The sequence below is a fragment of the Bison bison genome, unplaced genomic scaffold (assembly GCF_000754665.1).
Source record: "Bison bison bison isolate TAMUID 2011002044 unplaced genomic scaffold, Bison_UMD1.0 scf7180017863815, whole genome shotgun sequence".
NCBI classification, from domain to species: domain Eukaryota; kingdom Metazoa; phylum Chordata; class Mammalia; order Artiodactyla; family Bovidae; genus Bison; species Bison bison.
The window spans coordinates 318,670-339,123 of NW_011494387.1; the positions used below are offsets into that span (position 1 = coordinate 318,670).

Genomic DNA, 20,454 nt, shown 5'->3' on the forward strand with positions numbered 1-20,454 from the left:
GGCGGAGGGGGCGGCTTCCCGGGTCCGAAGCCGAGTGCCGCTGGGGGAGGTGGAGGGTCAGCCTGGGCCCCGAACAGCGCCGTGAAATTCTCCATCGTCCCCTCCGCCCCGGCGCCTTCCCGGTGTCTGGCGTTAATGATTCTCATTGGTTAATCTTTTCACCGGGTACAGCCCTTTTCCTCCAGGAGCCGTTTACCATTGGACTGCCTCTGGCCCTGCCTACCTTCTTCCGGCAACGACTTCCGTCGCCTTCTGAGAACGTTCCGGAAATACTCCTTAACTTTATTAAATTTTCCGAGGCCTCCGCTCGCAGCAATCGCTTGAAACCAATGAAATGACTTAGGTAGAAAAAGCGACAGTTAGGTTAGCCAATAACATATCAAATCCCTTTCTCACCTTCCTTACCTGCCGTAGGAGCCAATCAGAGATCTAGTTCCGGGTCCAGAGGCGGGGCATCTGACACTTGGCCCAATGGAAACCTTCAATGGTGAGAGAGGCGGGACCAGACCTACGGAAGCCGAAGAGAGCGGCCGGCGCCTCAGGGGGCCGGAAAGATGGCGGTCCTAGCGCCTTTAATTGCTCTCGTGTATTCGGTCCCGCGACTTTCACGATGGCTGGCCCGACCTTACTACTTTTTGTCAGCCCTGCTCTCTGCTGCCTTCCTACTCGTGAGGAAGCTGCCCCCTGTCTGCGAAAGTCTCCCCACGCAACGCGAAGACGGCAACCCGTGTGACTTTGACTGGGTGAGCGACCCCCTCCTCGGGACCCCACGACCTTGACTGTCCCCGCCCTGGTGGTCGCAGCCGGGAGCCCCGAGGCTGGCTGTTTTGAGAACGCCTCAGGTTCCGGGCCTTTTAGCGGACTTGACAGACTACTAAGAGTGTAGGGCGTGGATTGTTATCCAGCCTAAACCTCCTCTGGTTTAGGGTGGGAAAGCAGCCGGTTAGCTCGCCCAACAGTCTAAGCCTTCTGCCTTTTGAGTCCAAGCTCCTTCCCACCGCCCAGTCCATGCTCGACCAGAGTCCTCCCCAAACTGGGCACTCGCACTCTCCTCCAGTGTTGCTCGTTAGTAAAGCCTGTTGAGGAACCAGTGAGTTGTACAAGGCAAGTAGTATCTCTGGTATTCTCGTTTCATTGATGAAGAAACGGATCTTGGCGTGGTTAGGAGATTCGTCCAAGGTCACACAACTAGTGAGCGACGAGGATTTGCAACCAGTCTTCAGCCATGGTAACAGCACACAGCCGTTTCTTAAAATTAAGTTAACAGTCTCACAGGGCGGACTGTGTGCTGGGCTCTGTGCCGCATACTACGGATGTAAAAATAAATAAAATTGTTAGGCCTATGGAAATGGAATTGTAAAAAAAAAAACGTAAAGAAATCCGTCTCAAGCCTCTTGCAGTCCTCCCTGAACTGGAATGGAGGGACCACTCAGAAAAATAACTTGAGGGGCTTCCCTGGTGGCCCAGGGGTTAAGACTCTGTACTTAACTTGCAGGGGGCCTGGGTTCCATCGCTGGTCAGGGAACTAAGATTCTGCATGTTTTAAGGGGAAAAAAAAAGTGTAAAATAAGTTGAAGCTTTCTGCCCTCTGCTGAATAGCCACATACATGTACTGAGGAAAGACAGTCACCTGAGTTTTTGTCTTTTTTTCCCAAAGGCCCAAATGAGTCTTGAACTTTAACAGAACCTGCTTCCTTACTTTTTATTCTTCACACTTTTTCATACTCTATCCTTTCCCAGTGTTATTAATTAGCTCAGATGTAGCCATCTTCTTCAAAAGATCCTATTTTTATCTATCCCACTTTAACCAAAATAAGACTCAAACATGTAAGTGGATGGAAATAAAGATTTTTATAAAAGGGACTTTTTATGCAATTAATTTCTCTGAATACTCTTCCCTAATTATATGCAAAATACTGGAAGGTGTTATGTTTTCTTTTTACTCTGTTATTATTATTTTTTTTTAACTATATAGTACTCATAACTGTTTGTCTTCCTGGAAAATCTGTGTTTTACTCATTTAGCCTGGTGATTTGGAAGTTACAGTATTAAGGTAGATAGCGTTAGCAAGGATGTGACTTCCTTGGTGGCTCAGCAGTGAAGAATCTACTTGCCAGTGCAGAGACTAGGGTTTGATCCCTGGGTTGGGAAGATCCTCTGCAGAAGTAAATGGCAACCCACTCCAGTATTCTTGCCTGGGAAATCTCATGGACAGAGGAGCCTGGCAGGCTTCAGTACATGGGGCTGCAAAGAGTCAGACAGGACTGAGTGTGTAAGCACATACACCCACAACCTTTGAATTTGAATAAGGGCCAAGTATTAGATAACAACAAGGAAGTAGTATTAATTTTGTTAGATATGATAATGGTATTTTAGTTTAAGAAAGAAGTTCTTATCTGTAAGCAGTATGTACTGAAATCTTTATAGTCAAAATGATACAGTTGCAATTTGCTTTTAAGTTTCTTCAGCAAAAGAAATGGGTAGCGTAGATGAAATATTTTGCCATATTGGCAAAATATTACTATTGAAACTGAGTATTAGGGGTTTACTAAGGTATTGTAGGAGGCGGAAGATAATTTTCCCTTTGCCCTTCTGAGGTCTTGCCTGAGACTACTGTAATAAAAGACAGATTGAAGTCAATTAAAATACAAACACGTTTATTAACATGTGTAACTTGTGTACAAGGGAGATACCCAGGGAAAAATCAGTGACAAAGAGGCTTAGAATTCCAGCTTATATGGCATCTTCAACAAAGAACAATAGATTTGTGGAGAAATGACAGGATGAAGAAGGAAGGAGTTTTAGGTTTGCAGGAGCTGAAAATTGGAAAGGTAAACTGATGGTAGATAAAGGCGAGTTTGTTACGGTAGATCCCTCTGGCGCTATCTCCAGGCTGATAGCATCTAAAGTTATCTCCCCTGATTAGTTTTGTCCTTGGTAAAGAAGGTAAATTTTTGTCCTACTCTTAGACACGTAAGGGAAGGGCATGGAGCTTTTCTTTATTTTACTTCTCATCAGTTGCCTTTAGACTCAAAATAATCCTTATGCCAAAATGGCGTACTTGGGAGTGGCGTATTCTGCCACCCTTCAGTATCCTCTCTGATTTGGTGTGTGTTTGAGAATTTCCTTAATAAAAAGTTTGAAACAGGGCTATGCTGGTTACACAGTGGTAAAGAATCCACCTGTCAATGCAAGAGACACAGGTTTGATCCCCAGTCAGGAAGGATTCCACGTGGTGTGGCGCAGCTCAGCTGGTGCGCATAGCTACTGAGCCTGTGCTCTGGAGCCCGGGAGCTGCACTGCTTTCCTGAAGCCCACGTGCCCTAGAACTCGTGCTCTGCCATGAGGGGGCCACCCCAGTGAGAAGCCTGCTCACCCCCATGAGGGAAAAGCCCGCCTAGCAACAAAGGCCCGGCACAGCCAAAAACAAGTAAAGATAAAATTAGCTTTAAAAAAAAGTTTAAAACGGTGAATAAACAAGCAAACAACCAAGGGAGCTCTTGTTTATGCAGTTATTCTGGAACCCAGTCTCGTCCTGTCTCCTACTGATGGCCTTAAGATCATCCCAGCACCATGCCAGCAGGTGGAGAAAGAAAGCTGTCCTGCAAGGATGTGCATCCCCTTTCTTAACTGCCTGGGCACAGAAGTGGTGCGTCACTTCTGCTCACAGTGCGTTTAGGAGTGCTGGTCACACAGTTCTCCCTAGATGCAGTATGTCCAGGAGAAGAAGGAAGTAAAGTTTGGAGTATACATGGCTGGTCTTTACCACAGACACATTCTGTCTTTAGAGTATATTCCTTTTAGTCCTGTCTTTGGTCTCCTGATTGGGCATAATTCTCTTTTAAATCTTTGCATAATTATAAAAGCCACTTTTTTTTTTAAATTTTATTTTATTTTTAAACTTTACGTAATTGTATTAGTTTTGCCAAACATCAAAATTAATCCATCACAGGTATACATGTGCTCCCCCTCCTGAACCCTCCTCCCTCCTCCCTCCCCACACCATCCCTCCAGGTCGTCCCAGTGCACCAGCCCCAAGCGTCCAGTATCGTGCATTGAACCTGGACTGGCATCTCGTTTCATACGTGATATTTTACATGTTTCAATGCCATTCTCCCAAATCTTCCCACCCTCTCCCTCTCCCACAGAGTCCATAAGACTGTTCCGTACATCAGCGTCACTTTTGCTGTCTCGTACACAGGGTTATCGTTACCATCTTTCTAAATTCCATATATATGCGTTAGTATACTGTATTGGTGTTTTTCCTTCTGGCTTACTTCACTCTGTATAATAGGCTCCAGTTTCATCCACCTCATTAGAACTGATTCAAATGTGTTCTTTTTAATGGCTGAGTAATATTCCATTGTGTATATGTACCACTGCTTTCTTATCCATTCATCTGCTGATGGACATCTAGGTTGCTTCCATGTCCTGGCTATTATAAATTTAAAGCCAGTTTCATTCTTGAAAACTCTTCCTAATTTCTACTCGGGTGGAATATTTATTAAGGTCTGTCATATTTCCTACCTACACCGCCCGCCCCACACATTCAATGTCCATTTCTAAATCCAGTCAGTTGCTTTTTGTTGGAGACTGAGGCTAAAAACCTAGGTCCCTGATTGCCAGCCGTAAATCACAGTTAATTGGTTCTGTCTGAAATAATGATTTGGATCCTGTATGACTAACAGAAAGGTATGGAACGCCTCAAACCCTCCAGTCTACAGAAGGCCCTCCCCGTGTGCAATCTCTCACAAAGTCCTTGTTACTCTTCACTGCAGTCTTTACTCTTTGAAGTTTGCGTCTTTGTCATTTTCATTGTCTGTCTCACTTAACTCACATGCAACTTACCTTCTGGGAGGTGAGGACGAACAGCACACTAGTGGTACTGAAAGTCCCTCTGAGAGGTTTGAAGGGCCTCCTTCAGCTCTCAGGTTATATTCAAGGTGCATGGATTATCACTGAATATTAGGTGGAGAGGAATGTTTTACCTTAAAACCAAACAAATGGAATAACCATCTGTTGTACTGATGGGAATGATTGAGAAAGTTTACCTGGGAAAGTTATATTGTACCAGAGTCATGCTGAGTTGATTGTAGTATTTTACAGTTTTACACCATATACTTTATATAACTGTTTCATACTTCTTATCTTCTTTAATCCTCAGTTAGGGAAGCCCGTGCTCCCAGGTGAAGTACTTTGCTGAAAGGCAACAGGCAGTTTGTGGTAGCGGTAGAATTGGAGCCTGGATCTTCTGACTGGTGTTTTCCCCACTACCCCTTGTGCGTGCTAAGTCACTTCAGTTGTGTCTGACTCTTTTCGACCCCGTGGACTGTAGCCCTCTAGGCTCCTCTGTTCATGGGATTCTCCAGGCAAGAATACTGGAGTTGCCATGCCCTTCTCCAGGGGATTGTCCCAACCCAGGATTAAACCCGCCCCTCTGTGTCTCCTGCGTTGGCAGGTGAGTTCTGTACCACTCGCGCACCTGGGAAGCCAGCACTGCTGCTTAGCTGAGTCCTGTCATTTCTCTACTGTTAGCATTCCCAGTTTGGATCTTCGTTCATTTTTTCTCTGTTGGTTTGTATCACATATTTGGCTCCCTTGGTCACCCAAATCGTTTCCATTCATGCCATTCCTGACGCTCTGATTCTGTTCCAGAGAGAAGTGGAGATCCTGATGTTTCTCAGCGCCATCGTGATGATGAAGAACCGCAGGTCCAGTAAGTGTGGTTTCCCGCGGTTCAGACCAAGGACCTCCGGAGTCTTCCCCTCATGTTATGAGAGGGGCATAACTTGGTGAACTTGTCCCTCATTCTCTGCCAAGGCTGAATTTGACCTTAGACTTTTATCCTCTCCCCCCTCTCCCGTTTCAAAGTATTCCAAGGAGAGGGACAAATAATAGAACATGGGAGCACGCAGCCCAGCCTGACCTCTGACATCTTTGTGTTTCAGTCACCGTGGAACAGCATATAGGCAACATCTTCATGTTTAGTAAGGTGGCCAATGCGATTCTTTTCTTCCGCCTGGATATCCGTATGGGCCTGCTTTATATCACACTCTGCATAGGTAAGGAGAGTGTAAGACTTGGTTGTGGGAACCAAATTCCAGCACCAAACCAGTTTCTCCATACCTGTCTTCCATAGCTTATAACCAATTAACTGTGAGACTCAGATGGTGAGAACCTACAGAGATTGTATTTTAAGAGGAAGGGAATGTGTCTGTGTATGTCTACAAAACGCACTCTTTGGTACTTGGAATCTTTGGGTTGGTTTGAAAGTAAATCCCCTACTCAAGGCCTTATATGTTTTCTGTGCTGACTTAACATGCACAACATGAGAGCTGCAAGGTAAGTTTTAATTGGGGGAAAACGAGGCCTGCAGGCTGGGAGACAGCACCTCAGTTAGCTCTGAGGAACTGGTCCAGAGAGGTGGGAGGAAAGGACAGTGTGTATTTGATTTTGGCGAAGGGGGGAGTACATGCAGTCAGCATATGTTTTTATAGAAAGTGTGTGCTAGTCTCATGAAGCTTTCTGCCAGTCACGAGAAACCGTTGTCACCATAAAGAATCTTGGTGCTTTTCTAGATGTGAGGAGATACACGAATTGAGCTCATAAAATCGGCTCCTGAGAATATTTAACTATCGGAAGACCCGTACTGCCAGTTTTTCCCTGAGCGCAGGGCGCCTCGTTTCTGCTCTGCACCTTGAGCTCCTTCAGAGGGTGTTGAAGGTCGGCAGCTGCGGGCGCGTGACTTAATCCTTACAGAGGTAGATGGCGAGTGCCACTTTGCAGTTAACACCTGTGACACCCTTTTCCTGTGTTTAGTGTTCCTGATGACCTGCAAACCCCCCCTGTATATGGGCCCTGAGTACATCAAGTACTTCAGTGACAAAACCATTGATGTGAGTACTCTTCTTCCCCGTTCCTGGGTGCCTTGGGGGTGATTTTGTCATTGCGCTCCCTACTCAGAGGAACAGCCGTGCTTCAGGATGGAATTCAAGGGCACTGGTTCATTGTGGGGTCTACAGAGGTATGGGGAAGCCGAGATGAGGAGTTAGGTGCTAAAGTCTGAATCTTCCAGGAGCCTGTGTAATTCCGTTCACCGTTTCCTCTCTGTGTGTGGCAGGAGGAGCTGGAGCGGGACAAGAGGGTCACTTGGATCGTGGAGTTCTTCGCCAACTGGTCTAGTGACTGCCAGTCATTTGCCCCTATCTACGCTGACCTCTCGCTCAAGTGAGTGGGACAGAGGGAGGGGCGGTAGAAATTGTCCCTTCCCTCTCGTTGGTTTGGCCTTGGTTTTTGCACACTGCAACCAAAGGCACTCCTGCCCCACCCTCAGGTATCTGTGCCTCTGTTTCATTGATTCCTTCTCTCTCATCTTGTGAAACAATACATTCCTCCCAGATACAACTGTACGGGGCTGAATTTTGGGAAGGTGGACGTTGGACGCTACACTGACGTTAGTACACGGTATGTGAGGGCCTGGGCAGGGGGTCCCCTGGGGCGATACACGCAGATGCACTTACAGAGAACCTTCTGGATCCTGCAGGTACAAGGTGAGCACGTCACCCCTCACCAAGCAGCTGCCTACCCTGATCCTGTTCCAAGGTGGGAAGGAGGTTATGCGGCGGCCGCAGATCGACAAGAAGGGCCGGGCTGTCTCTTGGACGTTCTCGGAGGTACATGAGCGGGCAGGTGGTTCGCAGGAGGGTGTAGAACAGGAGGTCAGTTCGGAGCGCACCCTGGGTTTGATTCCTAGTTCTGCTACTTGCCCACAAGCTTTGAGAGTGTGGACTGTTTATTAGGTCTCATTCATGGATTCACTCAGCAAATTATCCTACCACGTGCCAGACATTATAGCAGTAAGGAACGGTTATTAGTTAAGACTCAGTCTCGGTGGCTCTTACAGTCTGTTTCCTTGGCAGTAAATTGGAGAGGGTAACATTTGCTTACAGGTTTTGTTTTGCAGATTACATTAAATAATGTAGCTATAATTCTTGGCACAGTGACTGGCACATAATAGGTGAATATTAATTGACTTTTTCAGGTACCCCCAAAAAAGAGATCTGGGTTAGATTCCTGTCCTTTGCTTCCTCCCTTCCTAGACTGTGTAAATACAGTTGGCCTTTGCACAAACGAGTCAGAACTGTGTCGGTCTGCTCGTGTGGATGTTGTTCAATAGTAAAAACTACAGTGCTCCGCAGCCTGCGTGGTCGGCTGGAGCCGGACTGTGGTTGCGGAAGGCTGACTATAGTTATACATGGATTTTTGACTGCAAAAGGGGCACCGAACCACACCCCTGTTCGACGGTCAACTGTACTTCTTCCCAGACACGACTCTCCCTTCCAGCTTGAACCTGATGCATGTGTCCCTTTTGCACAGGAGAATGTGATCCGAGAATTCAACTTGAATGAGCTCTATCAGCGGGCCAAGAAGCTGTCAAAGGCTGGAGATAAGATCCCCGAGGAGCAGCCTGTGGCCGCTGTGCCTGCTGCCGTGCCAGATGAGGAGAGCAAGAAGGACAAATAGGACCCCTGCTCCAGTGCTTCCTCTCCTGTCAGTCCCCGGCACCTCAGGGGCCCTGCCCTTGTGTAACCACAAGCCTTGCCTGAGACCTGGGCCTTTTATTTATGTTTCCCCTGTTTGGCTATGCCTAGATGGGGAGGGTATCGCTTCTGACTTTTAAGAGGCATCCAGGGCAATGACAGGCACCCTCTCGGAAGGCCCCCACTGTTGCGGCCCGCTGTTTCACTGGAGGGAGGGAAAGATCTTGTCTGGTGGAGGGAGAAGGCTTGCCCTCCAAGCGGGGCCAGTGCGTCAACCACCATGTGCTGCCCGACGTCTCCATCAGGCTCTGGTCTCATTCCTCACGGTGGCGCCATGCAGCCTACTTAGCCTAGATTAAACCCTAACAAACAGGCCAAGGTGCAGAGTTAGTGCTGAGATTTTCCCCTCAAGGAATCTTACTCCTTTAGGCCCTTCTGGCTTAGTCTGGCCTGTACTTAAAAAAGTGTAAGCCTGTGACCGGTCCCAAGGAAAAACCTTCAACCACAGACTTTTCTCTTTGAAGATTACTGAATAATCTACGTATTTTATGAAGATTGGGAAGAAGGGGAATAGAAGTTGGAGACTTCCTTTGTGTGGTGGGCCCTGGACGATGGCTCATTTAACCCTCCTGCATCCTCCCCACACCCAGTTGATGGTTTTGCACAATAAAGAGACTGAGAATTACTTTATTTTGCCTTTGTGTGTGATTCATGCATTACAAGTGAAGTGTTGGTCGCTCCTGCATTAGAAAAGCCAGGTAATTGCAGAGGACTCTGCCATGTTCATTTCAAAGGCCATCCTGATTAGCTCATCAGATGCTGCACACAGGTCCCCACACTGTGGACAGCTGCAGGTTTGGGTCTTCCCTCTGTTGGTGTTTAGTCGCTCAGTCATCCTATGGACTAGTCTGCCAGGCTCCTCCATCCATGGCATTTCCTTGGCAAGAATACTGGAGTGGGTTGCCATTTCCTTTCTCCAGGGGATCTTCCCAACCCAGGAGCACACCCATGTTTCCTGCATTGGCAAGTGGATTCTACCACTTACCACCTGGGAAGCCCTTTTGAAGAGTAGCTATCCAACAGAACTGAAGAATCTACTAGATTATTATGATGACAATACAGACCTTAATGAGAGAGAAGGGGGAGGAAATGAGGGATGAGTAGGACTTAAGAAATCCCTGGGCATCTTTTCAAAATAGACATAGATAGGCTTGTCAAAATCTCAGGACCTTTGCATGCATTTAAAAATGTTCCTCAAATGGTGGTGATATTACTAACACCCTACTAACAACCCACTTGAAAATCAATGATGTAAACAAAATAGTAAATTTACTTTATTTATTCACATTAATGAAGGATCCTGAATGATTACCGACGTTAGATCTAAGCAATTAACTTGGAAGAAGCTCAAAATGAATTGGAGATATAATACTGGCTTGGCTTTAAAGACTAGGAAACAATCCAAGCTTCAAATCAAAACCTTGCACCCGTAACAAAGTTTACTTAACCCCAGAGTTAAGCTGTACACTCGGTCTGGGACTGATCCGTGGGTCCCAGGAGCGAAGTTTTGGGTAGCAGTCCTGATGGACACCGTTCAAGCTGGCGCCGCGGTTACAGAAACGCCTGCGTGAAGACTTGTTTTCACAGCGACCCGGCCCCCGGCCAGGTGGTTGGGCGCGGCGCTCCGCACCTCCCCGCGTCTGCGCGCAGCGCGGCTTCGCCCGCGGCCCCGCCTCCAGACCACGTGTGCGCCCTGCGCCACGCTTGCCGCAGCTTAAGAGGTTTCACGTCGGGAGCTGAGTTCCTGGGCTTCGGTTCGGCGCTCGGAGCCGGGCTGGCCTGTGCCCGCGGCTGTGCCCTGTCCCCAACCGGGCCCCAGGCGCCATGGCGTCCCGCGGGAGGAAGCGGAAGGCCGAGGCGGCGCTGGCAGCTGCGGCCGAGAAGCGGGAGAAGCCGGCCGGCGGCCAGGAAGGGGGAGTGGAGGGGCCGAGCGTCGTCATCGAGCACTGGTGAGCGGCCCGGGGCGCGGCGGGGCGCGGGCGCCGCAGGCCTGGGCCGGGCTCTGACCTCGCCCCTCTCCCCACAGCACGAGCTGACGAGTCTACGGGCGCAACGCCGCGGCCCTGAGCCAGGCGCTGCGCCTGCAGGCCCCGAGCTGACGGTGAAGGTGAACCCCGCCAGGCCGCGGAGGGGCAGCTTCGAGGTGACGTTGCTGCGCGCCGACGGCAGCAGTGAGTGCGGGCCGGGCGCGGGGGCCTCCAGACCGCCGCCTCCCGGTGGCTTCGGGGAACGGCTGCAGGGTTCCATAGCCGTTGCGCTTCACGTGGCCTTTCTTCCCAGGCGCGGAACTCTGGACGGGTCTTAAGAAGGGGCCCCCACGCAAACTCAAGTTTCCGGAGCCTCACGTGGTGCTGGAGGAGCTGAAGAAGTACCTTTCGTAGGGAGGTGGGGCAGAAGGCGTCTCGCTGAGGTTCGAGATGGCGAATGGCGGGGAGTGGGGCTGATCTTCGTGCGGCTGCTGGCGAAGCAGCCCTTCCTGTTAAACCCCCGATCCCCGATTTCACACAGGACGTAGGTTCTCCATGACTCGCTTCTGCTCTCGGGCTTTCCTCTAGTGGGAATACCTCTTCCCCTTTTTCCTGGTGGAAAACTGAAAGTCGCCCCACCCCCCTAAAAAAAATTTCCTATTCAGTGTGCCCTTTGCTACCTTTATGTTTCATTCCAGTGTCTCTGAGCTAAGTCGTGGAATGCCGTTGGTAATGTAAATGACTATGAGAATGCAAATTGTGACCTTAAAGGATGCAGAGAACTGTGTCCCTTGGAGTATGGGCCGATTTTCTGTTTTCTAAAAAAACAGCTCACTTTCCTGTAAACCCACCGATGCCCTCATTTGTGTGTGTGTTGATTCTCCCTGGCCAAATCTCTGTGTAGTTTCAGGCATGCCTACTGCCTCTTGTGTTAGCATATGCTGCCAGCCCTGCGTGGTGATGCCGGCACTCCTGGGCACAGAACCCGACCCTGTCTTTGTCCGAATGCTGCAGACAGGGCTTTGGCAGGTTGTCAGGCACTTGATGTTGAGTGAGATGGGGGCGGTGTGTGTATACACCCCTTGAGCTGTGTCCAGTGGTGGAGGGCTGGCTAGGATTACCTGGATCCCTTCTCTAACTCTTTTCCTTTCTCCTTTTCACAGCCTCTGTCCCTGGTGATGTTGGAGCATTTATGACGGGACATGGCCAAACTTCAGTCATGTCCCTGAAGCTGTGGTTTCCTCCCCTCCAGAAACGAGGGTTCAGTTGTGAGGCAGTCCTCTAGTAAGACATTGAAAGGTTCTTGGATTTGGTTTAATAAAAATTAAAGGATTTGAGTTTACATAAAGCCTGAGTCCTGAAGTAAATTTATTAATATGGGAAGGGGTGCCCTAAGCCAGTCTTATGGGATTGGTCCTCGTGTTCCTCATAGCCTGAGGTCACCAATTAACTTGGGTCTCCTATGGTCCTTAATAGAGCATGAGAAACACTTGTAAAAACTATGGGGGAAAAGGAAATAAAAGGAACTATTTTTCTCACCTCACTTCTCAGAAGTGATGGTGCAGGACATCTTCCCAGCCCCGCGGAGCTTTTGGCTACACTTCCCATGCCGGCAGTGACTAAGCCATACATACCAGGTACTAGGGATCAGATGCCTGCTGATCGGGGAGACTGGCTTTGGCTGTCACCTATGACTCACTAGAGTTGGTGACCACAGAGTTTATTGTTTCACTTGTCACTAACTGGAAGACAAGATTATAAAAGAAGGGGATTCGAGTTCATAATCTTCTACCTATGGAATGACTTTTGCCTGGCTCCAAAAGCCTGGGGAGGGAAGGAGCGCTTCAGGTGTGCCTGCCTCTGGTGCTGAGAGCACAGGGACACATGCTGGCCTGTTGGCGGCCTCTTAGCCAGCATGTCCCTCCCTCCCAGTCCCTGTGGCCCGCCCTCCCCGCTTTGCCACTACGTTAGTATATCTACCTCTGTTTCTGACTCTGAGGAAGGGTCAGGCCACACGGAGAGAATACCCATGGGTAGAATCCCCTCTGACAGTGAGTCTACATCAATCTCCTCTTCAGGGCTGGCAGGAAGTGGACCCACCCACTCAGAGTTGCCAGATCCCTCTTTGCCTGCCTCTGGAGCTGGGTATAATACCTCATCCATTGATAGGGACACTTCCAGGCCAGCGTCCACCCAGTTTGAACAGGGAGGCGAGAGGTCTCCATAGGACTTTTGGGGAGGGTCAAGGGAGTCCATTTGGAGAAGTTTGTCTCTCTGACCTTCCAGTGGCTGGGAGCTGCTAATTTCCAGGTCTGGAGTCCAAGAGCCTCCCACTGAAAACACCTCCCCCTCACTTACCTCGGAGGGCATGACAAGGGGGCTGAAGGGCTCAGCTGGCTCTTTGTTCTCAGAGGGCAGGACTAGGGGGCTGAAGGGCTCAGCTGGCTCTTTGTTCTCACCAAGAGGTTCCTTTTCCAGTCCTGTGAGCTCCCTGGGCCAGAGCTCCACGTCTGGCAAACACCATTCTTCCCCTTCGATCCAGGTCTTGCCTGTTTCTGTCAGGTGGTAACTCGGGGTCCTGCAGCCCTCAGCCCGGGGACTCTCCAGAGACTCCATGGGCGGCTCAATGTCGGAGCCGCAGAGCATGAAATCCAGGATCTCCTCCAGCTCGCTGGTGGCGGCAGCACTGGTGATGCGGTACTCCTCAGCTTCGCAGGGCTGCCCAAGCAGGGCTGGGTTGAATGTGTAGGACTCTCTGCAGCCCATGTCCAGTCTAGGTTCCTTTCCTACCAGCTCTGGGCTGGACCCAAACTCGGACTTCTCCACTGGGTGGTCTGGGGAGCTGCCGGCAGAGAGCAAAACGTCTTGTAGCCTGGAGCACACGGGTGAGTCCTCACACAAGTTTGTTCTCGCGGAAGACAGGTCCTGCTCCTTACCTGAGGATGGCTGTGTCCCCAGAGGCTCTCCTGAGTCTTTGAGTTCTGGGATTTGAGGGCTATCTTGAGAGATTCTGAGGGGAGGCTCCTGAACGACTTCCCAGCAGGTCCCGTTGACTATCTTTCGAAGCTTCACTCTCCCAACCTGCCCCTCCTCTGCTGAGTCTGGGTGAGGAGTCCTGGCTTCGGGGCTCCACTTCTTGTTCCCAGCCGTCTTCCCAAGACCCGATGCACTTGGGCTGCTCCTGAGGGGACTAGCTCGCCCCGTTTTCTGCTTGTCCTCTGGTGCTTCTTTATTTGTACTCTTCTGCCGCCACAGACGCCGGCCAGGGGCTGTGGGCACTGAGCTGGCTCCACTGAGGAGGCTGGCAGGCTTGGATGTGCAGACATCGGGAGACGGCTTTGAGCGGCTCAGCTTGATCTTTCTGGGCAGGAGTCGCTCGTCTACGCAGGGGTACAAGCTGGGTGGGGAGAGTGAGATAGGACCGAGGGCAGGGTCACTCCTGTTCTCTTTGGGTCCCTGACTGTGGCTCGATGGTGAAGCACTTGGTTCTTGTGGAGCTGGGCAGGCCCTGGCCTTCCTCTTGAGTAGGAGAGTGCCAGACGAGTTCTCCGGGTTCTCTTGGTGGTTCTTCTCTGGGGGCCCCTCCTCCTTCCCCAAGGACTTCAGTCTCGCTGCCCTGAGAGGACAGGGCGCCTGGGTGACAGGCAGGGGGGCTCGAGGCCGCCGGCTGGAAGCCACCACCCTGGCAGAGGTTGGCGCGGGGCTGGGAGGCTGCAGGCACTCCCTGTTCAGCCTTCGACCCTGAGGGACCTTCACCAGCTTCCCACCCTCTAGCTGAAGGGATTCGAGCTCAGACACTCGGAGCTGGCGGGCTGCGGAAAGCACGTCCTGGACTTCTTCCCCAGATAATTCCATCTCGGAGGTGTACAGGAAGTCCACCAGCTTCCTCAGGGTCCTGATCTTCAGGCCCCCGAGCTCAAGCACCACCTTCCGACCCTGGGCTGGCTTCTCCCGCTCCAGGCGCTCTGTGAAGAAGGGGCTGCAGGCTGACAGGATGCAGCAGTGAGCTGGGACTGCCTCACCTGCAGGGAAACCCAAGTATTTACCTCAGGCCGGCGGCACGCTCGCGGGTTAAACACAGACACTATGCCTGAATGTGCTGTCCCTTCTGTTGCCCTCATGGAAGTTCAAGTAGGAGAAATCTGTTTCTTCTGCCTACCTGGAACATTCTGCCATTACCCAGCTAACTCAGTTTTTATCTTTACAGGTTTATTTTAGGCTTTCAGAAAGCCTTCCCCACCCCTCCTCCGCCATCCCGTCTGGGTTAGCTAGCTATCACAGCATTCAGCTATTTGCATTGGAACTGTCCATCTCCTTCACGAAACTTCTAAGCTCCAAGGACAGGAACGGTGCCTGTCTGACTCACTGAAGAATACCCAGTACTTGACACAAAGTAGGGGCTCAAACACTTGCTGAATAAATGTTTTTGACTCACCCAAGAGCTTAAAAATTTGTACAGAAGCTGTTTGTGACCTAATCAAAAGATCATGAGCTTTGGATATGGATAATCAGGATAATCAGGGAAGCTTGCTTCCCTGGTGGCTCAGACAGTAAGAAATCTGCCTGCAACGCAGGAGACCCAGGTTCCATCCCTGGGTCACGAACATCCCCTGGAGGAGGGCATGGCTACCCACTCCAGGATTCTTGCCTGGAGAATTCCATGAACAGAGGAGCCTGGTGGGCTACAGTCCATGGGGGGCTCGAGGCCGCCGGTTGGAAGCCACCACCCTGGCAGAGATTGGCGCAGGGCTGAGAGTCGGACACGACTGAGTGACTTTCACTTTTCAGTTAGGGCTCAGTTCTCTCCTGAAATCTCTCCACTGCGTGGTATCCACTGTCTTGAGCCACCTTCTCATTTTATGGGCACTTCTGGAGAAATTTTTCCCTCTCCCATGGCTTCCGTTAGCAAAGGCTTGCTGATGATTCCCAGATCCAACCCTGCCCAGATACCTCTTCTGAAATACTAAGCATGCCACAGCCTGCAAGACAACAGGGATGTCCCACAAGTACCTCCAATGCAAGCTTTCTAGAAAGTAAACTCACCATTCCCCACACTCCAAAACTTCCTGATTTTTACTTCAAAATAAGAACACATTCACCCAATGGCCCAGGCCTGAAAACTAGAAGTCATATTTGATTCTTCCTTTTCTCTTACTCACTGCATCTAATCAAATATTAAGTTTTCTTTAAAAAAAAAAACCTAATAACTCTTGAGTCCTTATTAGGTGCCAGGCACCTAAGGCTCTTACCAGAATTAATTTTAATCTTCACTGCAACCTTGTGAGGTAGTTGTTATTACAGATGAGTAAACTGGCATAGTCTACTACTACTAAGTCACTTCAGTCGTGTCTGACTCTGTGACCCCATAGACGGCATAGTCTAGTAATGTGCAAAATTACAGTTAGTTAAGCATACAGTCCCATCACTTCATGGCAAATAGATGGGGAAACGGTGCCTGACTTTACTTTTTTGGGCTCCAAAATCACTGCAGATGGTGACTGCAGCCATGAAATTAAAAGACGTTTACTCCTTGGAAGCAAAGTTATGACCAACCTAGACAGCATATTAAAAAGCAGAGACATTACTTTATCAACAAAGGTCCATCTAGTCAAGGCTATGGTTTTTCCAGTAGTCATGTATGGATGTGAGAGTTGGACTGCAAAGAAAGCTTGAGTCTTTTGAACTGTGGTGTTGGAGAAGACTCTTGAGAGTCCCTTGGACTGCAAGGAGATCCAACCAGTCCACCCTAAAGGAGATCAGTCCTGAGTGTTCATTAGAAGGACTGATGTTGAAGCTGAGACTCCAATACTTTGGCCACCTGATGTGAAGAGCTGACTCATTTGAAGAGACCCTGAGGCTGGGAAAAATTGAGGGCAGGCGGAGAAAGGGACAACAGAGGATGAGATGGTTGGATGGCATCACTGACTCAATGGACATGAGTTTGGGTGAACTCCGAGTTGGTGATGGACAGGGAGGCCTGGCGTGCTACGGTTCATGGGGTCGCAGAGTCGGATATGACTGAGCAATTGAACTGAAGGAGCAGGGACAAGATTTGAACCCAAGGCTACCTCAGTCTATGTTCTTAACTGCAGCAAATTTTGTAAATTCTTTTTGTTGCTGTTGTTCAATTGCTAATTTGTGTCTGACTCTCTTCATCCCATGGACTGTAGCACATCAGGCTTCCCTGTCCTTCACTATCTCCTGGAGCTTGCTCAAACTCATGTCCATTGAGTCAGTGATGCTATCCAACCATCTCATCCTCTGTCGTTCCCTTCTCCTCTTGCCCTCAATCTTTCCCAGCATTAGGGTCTTTTCCGATGAGTCAGCTCTTTGCATCAGGTGGCCAAAGTATTGGAGTTTCAGCTTCAGCATCAGTCCTTCCAATGAATTCAGGGTTTATCTCCTTTAGCACTCACTGGTTTGATCTCCCTGATGTCCAAGGGACTCTCAAGAGTCTTCTCCAGCACCACAATTTGAAAGCATCAATTCTTCAGTACTCTGCCTTCTTTATGGTCCAACTTTCACATTCGTATACCTCTTTAATACTTATCTTTAATAGCTCATAAACCATATATTTCTTTCTATTCTCAATGCCTTAGTTCAGGCCACAATTCCCTTTTTCCTGGATCCCGAAACGGCCTCCTATCTGGACTCAATAACAATCTAATAATTCCCCTCATTGCCTGAGTGCTATTTCTAAACAAGTTATGACCTTCTTCTTTAAAATCTACAAGTATAATTCCAGTGTTCTGAGGACAAGAGCATCTTCTTTGGTATAACACTTCAGACCTGCTAATTTCTTTAGCCACAGCTCTGATCAATACACTTCTTACAATCTGTGCTGTAGCCATAATGAACCACTTGCAAACCTCTGGCCCATACCTCTCAATCTCGGTACATGCTGTTTTCTTTGCCTGGAAAAATCCTTCCCCATTTCTTCCTACGTCTATTTGTCCTTCACAACTCATCTAAGAGGTTATTTCCTCCAAGAAAATCTCCCTAACCCCATCTCCCAACCTCCTCAGGTCTGTTAAGTAGGTGCCTCTTTTGCACTCCTGTATCAGCCTATATCTACCCCAATATTATTTATTACACTGCCTCGTTATCTGAATGCATTGGTTACCGGAATATCTCCTCCTTATATGGTCTCCTTACAAGGATGGGCTTTATCTTCATATATACTATGTGCCCATGCTAGTACAGTATACTTTTTTGGTTTACTTTGAATAAAGGAATGAAACGCCACTCTTCTAAGAGAACCAACAGACAAGTCACTTAAATCACTGTCTCAACTTGCACATCTGTATAGAACTGGAACCATACAACAACGTTCTTTATATCACAAGGCTGTCGTGCAAATCAAGATGAGAAACTAAACTATACTGTATGTACTTGGTAAACTGGAGGGTGTTATACAATGTTGGTAATGAAGAAAGTGAACTGCCAAGAGACGAAGTGACTTGCTTGGCAAGACAATAGGAACACAGGGCTTCCCTGGTGGCTCAGTGGTAAAAAATTTGCCAGCCAATGCAGGAGACACAGGTTCAGTCCCTGGTCTGGGAAGATCCCACATGCTGAGAAGCAAGTAAGCCATACTATTAAGCCTGTGCTCTCGAGCCCAGGGCCCCGTCTACTGAAGCCCGTGCACTCTAGAGCCCATGCGCCGCAACAAGAGAAGCCACTGCAAGGAGCAGCCTGCGCACTGCGATGAAGAGTCCCCACTCACTGCCACTAGAGAAAAGCCGGCGCAGCGATAAAGACCTAGCGCAGCCCAAAACGATAAATAAAATAAAAAAGAAAGCAGAAAAGTACATAATAGGACCATTAATACTTACATTCTGCTTAGTACAACATTAAAAGTACCTAAGTGTTTTACATATGTTAAACTCAATCTTCACAATCATCCCGTTACCGTATTATCCACATTTTATAGAATTTCTACACTTACGAAGCTTTATAATTAATTCATTTTTTTTTAAAAGGAGTATAATCTCACTTTCACTTTTGAGAAATGTACCCGTCCTAGAAAAAGCTCTTTACCAAAGGCAATCATTACACACTTTCCTGGTTTTGTTCTTCACTGCCTGGCCCTAAAATCATTTTCTCTTAGTCTATGGTGAGTTTTCAATTGAGTCCCTACTAGTCTCTTACCTTCTGCCTGCAGAAGGACATCACAGAACACACCACTCTTTTGCTGGTGATAAAGCTGCAGAAAAGCTAATCGGAGGAACCGGGGATTCCTGTACAGGATTTTGGGACTGGCAGGAGAGCACATGTTGATCTCTTAACAACCTTTCTGGGTTTTCATGGATCAGATTCCTGTGGGTGAGAGAACACCTTTCAGAGGCATGGTTATACCTAATTTTTTTCTCTTTATGTTTAAAATGACAGAGGAATTTTGAAAGTAAGAGACAAAAGCATGAATTGAGGAACCATAAATCCAGGGATTGTGCCCCCAAGTGTATCTTAAGAATATCCTAGTGGTTACAGATGGGAGCTCATTGATAGCCTTAGATTTGAATCTCAGCTCTGTTACTTATTAGCTGAGCTATATAATTTCAGGCAAATGATCTAACTTCTCTGAGTCTTCTTTTCTGATCTAGCTAGGAAATGAGAAGTATAATAGTCCTGTACTAACCTCATAAGGCTGTTTGAGAGATTTAATGAGTCACTTTCTACCAAACCGCTTAGCAGTGTGAGTGCCCGGCACAGAACTGGCACTACACGAGTGGAATTTCTGTTTTCCTTAAGCCTTCCTCGTTCATATCACCAGGGACTCAACTCCCGTGGTGCTGACTGCTCATATTCTTCCTGAGCACCACGTTTCTGAGTTTCATGGGTATACTTCCCACATGTAATACATTTTAACAAAACACCTATTGAGTATTAAATGATCTCTAAGAAGTCACACACGCCTTATTTTCTCCAAGCTCACTCTATCACACTAACCAGCAGAGGGTGCACAGCAGAGAAGAGAAGCTGCTGGGCTTGGTGAGGTCTCCAACCGAAATAACAAGACTGCCACCCTTGGTTCAGATGTTCTTGTCCAGAGGAAGCCTGTTTCCGCCTGGAAATTGGTACAGAATTTAGCCTTTAGGTTTGTCAATCTGGTTAACTATCTGGCTAACAGTGAAGCAAGGATGATTATGCTAGATTCTATCCCTTCCCAAGCACAAGCTGGGTATTTGGACTCCGGGCTTACTACGTTTCCAGTTTTCTGCACCGAGATCCCCACACGCTGCACAGGTGGCGTTCCTTTCCCGGCATGCAGGTTTCCGTCAGGTGGCACTGGGGCTCCAAACGGTTCACGTCAAACTATCGGGAAAGAAACGAGTGGAAAAGGTAAATTAAGAAACCGTAGGTTCAATTCCATCCCAGCCAGAGACACGGAAGTGGAGGATGGCAGCGGTTGCAAGGGCCCAAACATAGGCCCTGGGGGAGACTTCCCGACCCACCAGCACTGGGCCTCGCCCCCAGACCCAACCTGGAATAGCTCTGCGGGAGGAGATGCTCCTGCGGTCGTCTCGGTGCTTGGGTCCTCGATCCAGACTGCCTTGCTTCCTCCCACACTCCAGCCTGGCGCGGGGAGGCTTAGCAAAGCTGCACAACGTCCCGAGGTCTCCTTCCCTGTCCAGAACCAAAGGAATCGGGGTTGGCGGAGCGGGGAACGCAGGGCTTCAGGGAAGGCCCTGCAAAACGGGGCGCTCCGCAAGCTCCGGGCGCCCCGGGCCCAACTCCTTTGAAGAGAGACCTCTCGGCGCGAAGGTTTCTGGGAATGGAGCGCGGGGGTCCCGGAGGCCCGAATCCAAAGCTCGCCCTCACTGTCGCCTCCGGCCGCACGGGCTTTGCAGCTGCCCCCACAATGCCCTTGTCCTGGCGCGGGCCCC

At 49.1% G+C, this 20,454-nt stretch overlaps 4 protein-coding genes across 4 annotated transcripts in view; 2 read left to right on the top strand and 2 right to left on the bottom strand.

Annotated features, from left to right (window-relative positions):
• Positions 1 to 289, bottom strand: part of MED19 (mediator complex subunit 19) — an 8,646-nt gene extending 8,357 nt beyond the window's left edge. Inside the window, exon 1 of the mRNA XM_010833629.1 lies at positions 3 to 289. Within this exon, the coding sequence (XP_010831931.1) occupies positions 3 to 146 (144 nt within the window). The 5' untranslated portion in view covers positions 147 to 289. The remainder of the gene's footprint in view (positions 1 to 2) is intronic.
• Positions 290 to 454: 165 nt separating this feature from the next.
• Positions 455 to 9,228, top strand: TMX2 (thioredoxin-related transmembrane protein 2). Its single transcript, XM_010833610.1, has 8 exons — positions 455 to 743; positions 5,656 to 5,716; positions 5,949 to 6,062; positions 6,820 to 6,896; positions 7,121 to 7,227; positions 7,399 to 7,464; positions 7,544 to 7,673; positions 8,377 to 9,228. The coding sequence occupies exons 1-8, from the start codon at positions 555 to 557 to the stop codon at positions 8,521 to 8,523; spliced, it is 891 nt and encodes a 296-aa protein (XP_010831912.1). The 5' UTR covers positions 455 to 554; the 3' UTR covers positions 8,524 to 9,228.
• Positions 9,229 to 10,260: 1,032 nt separating this feature from the next.
• LOC104984025 (chromosome unknown open reading frame, human C11orf31) lies at positions 10,261 to 11,915 on the top strand. Its single transcript, XM_010833611.1, is given in 5 exon segments — positions 10,261 to 10,549; positions 10,627 to 10,685; positions 10,688 to 10,771; positions 10,881 to 11,010; positions 11,731 to 11,915. Coding segments are annotated over 4 exon segments (369 nt in total). The 5' UTR covers positions 10,261 to 10,424; the 3' UTR covers positions 10,982 to 11,010; positions 11,731 to 11,915.
• Positions 11,916 to 12,529: 614 nt separating this feature from the next.
• On the bottom strand, positions 12,530 to 18,842 carry BTBD18 (BTB (POZ) domain containing 18). The gene is made up of 2 exons (XM_010833612.1): positions 18,719 to 18,842; positions 12,530 to 14,589 (listed from the first exon to the last, which is right to left on the bottom strand). The coding sequence occupies exons 1-2, from the start codon at positions 18,840 to 18,842 to the stop codon at positions 12,530 to 12,532; spliced, it is 2,184 nt and encodes a 727-aa protein (XP_010831914.1).
• Between the last annotated feature and the right edge of the window lie 1,612 nt (positions 18,843 to 20,454).